We start from the raw sequence: 7,500 nt of genomic DNA, 5'->3' as shown, positions 1-7,500 counted from the left end.
TGTTATGAAATGGAAACGATATTCGGATGATGAGCATGATTGTGGTTATGATAAAGGTGATGAACATCTGTAGTGATAGCATCAGAATATTGGTTACACGAATTTTAGTGTTAAAAGCAAATTATGAAAATTAAACGGACCATAGTGATATTGGTTATATGAACTGGCAGTGATGGTGTGGATAGCAAAATTTATCATAACTTATGAGGATGTAACAACATGCATATATGACAATATACAAAACAAATATTATAATAATGGCATAACACTAACCTTTTTGGTTTTACATTTAGAACATTTTACTATCTTACCTTTTAAAAATCACTTTCAACTTATTCAATCCATCAGATTACACTCACCCCAGGCATCAGTAATCACAATCAACACTGAAGTTCCCATCAATTTTTCTATCCAATGTTCGTTCACCAATGAACCACTCCCTCCAACAGGTCCATACGACACTTCTCTCATAATCACCAAACAACTGCGTATTGAAGGTTTCCTGGTGAACCGCTGGCTAAACCGCTGGCTGGAGGGACTCACGCAGTTGAAGCAGTGGGTGCAGGAGGTTAGTACATCTACTTACTGGTATATCTGTTGGTATGTTTTTTGGACGTTCCAGGTGACTGAACGTAAGTTCCATTGCTCCAAGACTGATAAGGAGGAACCGTATTCATGATGACAAATGTAGGAAAGATATGAATGAGAATGGATATCTTCTCAATACAAGAGATGTATTTGGCCGGTTTCGATTATATCTTATATACATAGCACGTATATATATGCTATGTATTTTCTCTTTTCTCTTATGTATGTATTTCTCAGTCATACCTTTTCGACTGATAAGGAGGTTAAACAGCCGCGGTATATCGGCGTGTAAGTATTTTTTCTGTGCATACCTTAGATCAGGGTGACCAACCTTTGGTGAGATAGGATCTACTTTTTCTGCAGTTACCCTGATGCGATCTACCAGTTTAAGATTCAAACTTAAAAATAATTGTATTTTGCTCAGACGTCAATATCTATAAATATAAATATAACATTCCCAGAAAAAAGAGAAATGCAAGAATGCAAGTATCAAGTATTGCAGCTATTTGCATGACAACTTCTGAAGGATGAATCATTAACAGGTACAGTAGTGTGATCGACTTAAAACAGGCTTGTGATCGACCATGGTTGGTCACCCATGCCTTTGATGATTCAGTATATCTAAGTATACTGGTATGTTTTATATCTTGTTGATTTTATATGTAAGTATCTTCCAGAGGATAGTCGACTTATGTACAAAAGATATTGGTACATTTTAGTAAAGGTAAGTATTTTAGTATGTCTTTATCTCTTTGTAAATGTAACATTCAATCTGACTGTTTCCTGTTTGATCAAACAATACGGTGTTCTGATGTATATGTGAGTATGATAGTTTCTTAATATAATGGTATAAATATCAGTATATTCATATGCTTGGTACCGGACAGAAAGAAAATATTTATGGCCATATTCGGAATCGAAAATGAAAAGTAATACAGCCATCACTTATAGACGGTCTAATACAAAGAGAAGTGCATTCCAGTGTTTATAGGATCAGCATATATAAATCAAGGATAATACTGGCTGAGACCTGAAATATGTAATGATGAATTTCAAATGTGAAAATAGAACCGCGTGATTAATATCCTTAAGTAAGATTCTCCATAACACACGTTCTCAAATTCTAATTCTACACACACACACATTACACCATAATTTTCGACATAGGAGACCCATACTAGATTCATAGATATTTTGAACCATGGAATACTTTCCAAGTCTTTATATCCTAGATATTCTTCTCTCCACATTGTCCCCTACCCCTTTTCCCTTCATGTTTCATTAATGATTTTTAAACTTATTATTCCCTTTTTATCTTACCAATCTACAGAATAATTACTGATCTTTTTTTTCCCGTGAACAGGGCAAAATGAAGTACAAAGAGACGGTCACCCAAGGCTTCGAGAACATGCCTCAGGCTTTCATCGGACTGTTCCGAGGAGAAAACATCGGAAAGGCTGTTGTTGTTGTATAAAAAAAGTTAATTGCCTAAATAGAAGAGACTGTTGGTGTTCTGTAAAAGCTGACATCGAAAAAGTGCCTGACATTGTAAAAAGAAATGAGCACAACATTAGAGAATCTGTTATTCGGGCGTAAACGTTGATAAACATTGGGGAAAAAACTTTTGTATCTGAATGAATGAAATTTAATTGGTAAAATTAGAGGGTCTGTTCTTGGGCGTAAAATTTCGGTAACATTGGGAGAGCTGCTGCCATTGTGTAAAAGGTAATCTGTGGAAAGATAAATAATCAGTAGCTTGATTAGGATTATATGATTTTTCATTTCTGTATCATGTGATTAATGACCACTTTTCACTGTATCTGATTATAAAGTTGTTGTTTTTTTACTTAGTACACAAAGTAATATAAAAACATTGATGAAGTTGATTAACAATGGACTAATAAGATCAACAAAATATTAAAGGGAAAATATGCGTACAAAAAAAAACTTTTTTTTTTAGTTGGTTGAGGTGCCAACTTTACAAATAAAGTTTATATTTGTTAGTTTATCGTTTTATTTACTTTGATATGCATGTGGAAGAATACATATCTTATTGTTCTAAAATATATCGCACATATTTACACATTATTTACATATTACACATACTGTTCCTTATTTGCAAGCATACACATATATTTGGACAAAAAAAATCATATAATATAGTCTTTATTTCACAGAGTTAATAAGGACATATAGTAATTTATTCCTAAGGGATATACCGTACCATATAGACTTAATTTATACACATAAAAAAATAATACAGAGTATTACCCGACTTATAGAAAAAAAAGTTAAATGTGTTTATTGACAATATTTCGCTCCCTCTTTTACCCAACCTTTTCATCTCGTACATTATAAGTTCCTGCCGTATCTTATCCACTCATCTCCGATAATCTTATCCTTCTTCGCTCACCCTAACCCTTTTCCCCAATTTCTCCCTCTCCCTCCCGTTGCCTAATTCTCAACCTCTCTTACTCCCTCTTCCAAAATTGCTCGCTCACTCCCTCCCTTGCATTGCACTTGCCTCCCTCCTCCTCCCTTCAACCCTCGATATTTTCTACTCCTTCACTCCTATTCTCCATATACCATACTCCTATCCTCTTCCCTCCCTCTCCTTCCTTATCCTCCTCTCTTCCCCCTCCCTCCTTCGCTTCTTCCTTCTCTTCCCCCTTTCTCCTTCCTCCTTCCCTTTTTTCCTCCCTTCATCCCACTTCCTCCCCTTCCCTCCTTATGATATTTCTTCTTTCCTCACTTCTCCTCTTAATCTTCTCTTCCTCCTCTTTTTCCTCCCTCCTTATCCTCTTCCCTCCGTTCCCTCCTCCGCCCCCTTCCTTCCTGCTTCCTCCCTCCACCCCTTCTTCCCTCACTCCTCTTGAACCACAGGGTGCCACAGGGTCACCTCTCGGCCCGGGCACTCGGCGATACTCTGCCAGTGCTGCGAGCCCCTTGGAGTCGTGCCCAGACCGAGGAAGGCCTGGCCGAGAGTGACCTTCCGCTTGGTCCATCCCAGCCGTATCAGGTTGAGTTCTATCCAGTGTTCGTTTATCTAGAAAAGATAACGGGAGAGGTGGTTGGAGAACAGACTTAGGAAGGAAAACGGGGAAGGTGATTGAGGATTAGAAAACGGTTAAGGAGCTTGAATATTATACCTGGGATAGGAAACACAAGAGGTGTTTGGAGAATGAACTTAGAAAATGGAAGGTGATTGATGATAAAATCTTCGATAGAAAATGGTAGAGGTGATTGAAGATTAAACCTGAAGGGAAAAAAACGGGAAAGGTGCTTGTTGATTAAACCTGGGATAGAAAACGAGGAAAGTGGTTGGAGAATGAAATTGACAAAGGAAATGGGAGAAGAGCTTGAAGATAAAATCTTGGAAAGAAAATGGGGGAGGTGCTTGGAGAATAAACAATATACATATTGAGTTCTATTCAATTCTCGTTTATCTAAATAATAAAAATAATAATAGATAGATAAATTAAATAAATGGAGAGGCGGCTGAGTGCTAAATGAGATGTTTCTTGTTTGATTTGTGTGACGTTAAATTGACTCTATGTATTACAACAATAGTCCTTTACGCTGTGGGGTATAAGGTTTGCGCCGACAGTAATTCTTGCTTCAACAGAGAAAGAGAGAGTGAATGAGAGAAAGAAAGAAACCTAAGTAGGTAGATCGATAGATAGATAGAGATCGAGAGACAGATTGGTAGAGAGAGAGAGAGAGAGAGAGAGAGAGAGAGAGAGAGAGAGAGAGAGAGAGAGAGAGAGAGAGAGAGAGAGAGAGAGAGAGAGAGAGAGAGAGAGGGGGGGGGAGAAAGATTGATAGATTGCCAAACATACAATAAAACAAACATTGAAAATATATAAAGCCGAATTATTCCTTCAAAACATTTTCCTTTTTAAGAAATAATAGCAATTTCAGTAAAATGAAATTCATTTGCAAATAGAGCATTCTCAAACATTTTGGAAAAGCAATATTCAATAATAATAATTCTGCTGTTGATGAATTCCATTGCAAATACAGCAATAATATGGAACGACAATAATTGATAACAATATTTTCAGCAATATGAAATCCAAAAACAAATGAAAATATTACTTTCAATAAATCTGCATGAATATTATGATAGGCAAGGAAAAATAAGAGATATTACACAAGCTTTATATTCATTCTTAACGTAAAAATGGTCTTCAGATTATATGAAATGGGGAAGAGGAGGAATAAAGGGAGGGGTAAAGCAAATGAAAAAAGGAAAGGTGAAAAAAGGTAAATGCAAATAAAATGTTGAAGAAAAGGAAGAAAGAGAAGTAGGAGGAACAACAAACACGTAAAAAAAAGCAATAATGCATTTGCAATAACTAAAGAAGTAAACATAGAAAGAAATTGATAACACATAAGATCAAATAAGAAAAAAAAACGAAAAAAAACGAATGCATCCATAGATACATACACACGGACATACGTACACGCATGTATACATACGAACACATACAAACGGACACGCATACATACATACGAACACGTACATACGGATAAACATACATACAGTATACACGGACATGCCTATATACATAATCAAATTTCTTTTTCATTGCATATAGACACAAACACACCCACACACGCACACATTCTCCCCCACTAGCCACACCCACACACGCGCATCTTCCCCCCCCCCTCCTCCACACACAGATACTCACACGCACACGCACACACACACACACACACTAGCCACACACAAACACTTCCCCCCTACCCCACTACCCACACACACACACTCACACACAAACCGTCACATCCCCCCAGAAACACACACTTCCCCCCTCCACTAGCCATACGCAAACCCACACACGCACCCCCCTCCCCACACACAGATACTCACACACACACACACACATTCCCCCCACTAGCCACACACACACACAAACACTCCCTCCATCACTACCCACACACGCACCCCCTCCCCACACACAGATACTTACACACACACACACAAACCGTCTCATCCCCCCCCCCCCCACCACCACCACTACCCACCCGCACACCCACACACACAAATCGTCATATCCCCCCCCCCCCTCCCACACACAAACAAACACTCCCCCCCCACACGCAAACCCACACACACACACACCCTCCCCCCCCTTCCACCCCACACAACCCCCCTCCTCCCACCTCACCTTCTCCTGCGACACATCGAAGATAAAGGGGGCGTTCCACACAGGCTTGAGGCCGAGCGCTGCCTTCGTCGTGTTGACAACCAGCGTCTCCTCACCTCTCCTCATGATCACTTCTACGTGGTATTCGCCCGAATTCTGGTGTGAAATGGGGTGGTATCATTACCTTTGGCGAGGCTGGGTCGATGTTGGGTGATGGGTAGGGGGTCGGTCGGTTGGATTCGGTGGAAAATTTGATGATTGCGATGGAAATTTATTGCTCGTGGATTGGTGATGATTTGATTTGATTTCAGGTGGACTGGTTTGTGGTTGAGGATCAGGAATTAATGTAATTTTTCATCACAACATCCCAGAGAATGATGGTAGGAAGTTTAATGCATCTTAATCTGGGGGTTGGCGCATAATGATAATAATGAATCATTATCATCATCATCATAATCATCAAGATCATCATATTATCATTATTAATATCATTATCATTATTATGATTAACATTATGATTATCATTATTATTATTATTATATGATAATGTTAATGATGATAACAATAATAATAGTAATGATAATAATAATAATGATAATAATAATAATGATAATAATAATAATGATAATAATAATAATGATAACAATAATAATAATAATAATAATAATAGTAATAACAATAATAATAATAATACTAATACTAATAATAACAATAATAATAATAATAATAAGGATAATGATAATCAATAAGGATAATAACAATAACATGAAATGATAATACCAACGTTGATGATCATAATAACAATGATAATGCCAATAATGAAGCAAAAGAGAAAGAGGAAAAAATCCTTCTTTGTCTGCTGAGGAGAAGGAGAAAGACCTAAACAGGAAGCAGAGGAAAATAACGAATTAAAAACGAAAATGTCACAGTTCGTGGAAATGATAAGATTCGCCTTTTCCTTTTTTTTGTTTTTGATACTGATAATGGTGACGGTGGGAGTGCTACTGATAATAAGGGTAAGGTTAATCTATGCCAGTTAAAGTGGTGTAATGGTTACTGTAGTAATAGTGATAATAATTATTGCTATTGTTAAAAACATTTCCACTCTTGCGTCAATAATATTAATATCATTATCATCAATATACTTCTTTTCAACTTTTTTATTATTATTACTATTGTTAATATTATTGATATTACTACGTCACTACTACTAATACTACTCTTGTTATTATCATTATTATCATTATCATTTTCATCACTATCATTATTATCATCGTCTTACTATCATTATTGTTAACATCAGCATTATCATCTTTATCGAAATCATTATCATCATTATCATCATCGCTATCATCACCATCATCAAACCATCATATACGCCTAACGATCTCTCTTCCCGTCAGCACCGCCTACCTTGGCCCCGACCACCGTGCTCTGCGCCTTCAGGACGACGATCTTGACCCTCCCCTGAGAGCTCCCGGTCTCCTTGTACTGGGCCAAGACCTGGATTTCGCCCCAGTTCGCGTCCGAGGGCCTTCTCCCGTTCGTGCTGTATGCTGAGTCCTGTTGGTGAGGGAGTTGGAGGGGTTGAGTGGAGGGGGAGGTGGGTTGGAGGTGGGTTGGAGGTGGGTTGGGGGTTCGAGGTGGGTTGGTTGGTAGGGAGTTGGGTGGGTTGGTTTGGGTTTTCAGTGGGTGTGGCAAGGTGGGTGGGTTGGGTGGGGATGAGTTGGGTGTGAGGGTAGGATGGAGAATAGTG

At 38.2% G+C, this 7,500-nt stretch overlaps 2 protein-coding genes across 3 annotated transcripts in view; one reads left to right on the top strand and one right to left on the bottom strand.

Moving 5' to 3' along the window:
- Positions 1-2,591, top strand: part of LOC113812556 (prostaglandin reductase 1) — a 19,197-nt gene extending 16,606 nt beyond the window's left edge. Inside the window, exons 8-9 of the mRNA XM_070130548.1 lie at positions 450-568; positions 1,952-2,591. Of these exons, the coding sequence (XP_069986649.1) occupies positions 450-568; positions 1,952-2,062 (230 nt within the window). The 3' untranslated portion in view covers positions 2,063-2,591. The remainder of the gene's footprint in view (positions 1-449; positions 569-1,951) is intronic.
- A 150-nt stretch (positions 2,592-2,741) lies between these two features.
- The window catches only part of LOC113812554 (synaptotagmin-7), a 24,308-nt gene continuing 19,549 nt past the window's right edge, over positions 2,742-7,500 (bottom strand). For both annotated transcript variants that reach the window (XM_027364461.2, XM_027364462.2), the window contains exons 8-10: positions 7,158-7,307; positions 5,766-5,900; positions 2,742-3,634 (exon numbers count right to left, since the gene is read on the bottom strand). In XM_027364461.2, the coding sequence (XP_027220262.1) occupies positions 3,452-3,634; positions 5,766-5,900; positions 7,158-7,307 (468 nt within the window). In that variant the 3' untranslated portion in view covers positions 2,742-3,451. The remainder of the gene's footprint in view (positions 3,635-5,765; positions 5,901-7,157; positions 7,308-7,500) is intronic.

Source organism: Penaeus vannamei, chromosome 15, assembly GCF_042767895.1.
Source record: "Penaeus vannamei isolate JL-2024 chromosome 15, ASM4276789v1, whole genome shotgun sequence".
NCBI classification, from domain to species: Eukaryota; Metazoa; Arthropoda; class Malacostraca; order Decapoda; family Penaeidae; genus Penaeus; species Penaeus vannamei.
Note: the sequence above shows the minus strand (reverse complement) of the source record. Positions and strands in the feature narration are given on the sequence as shown.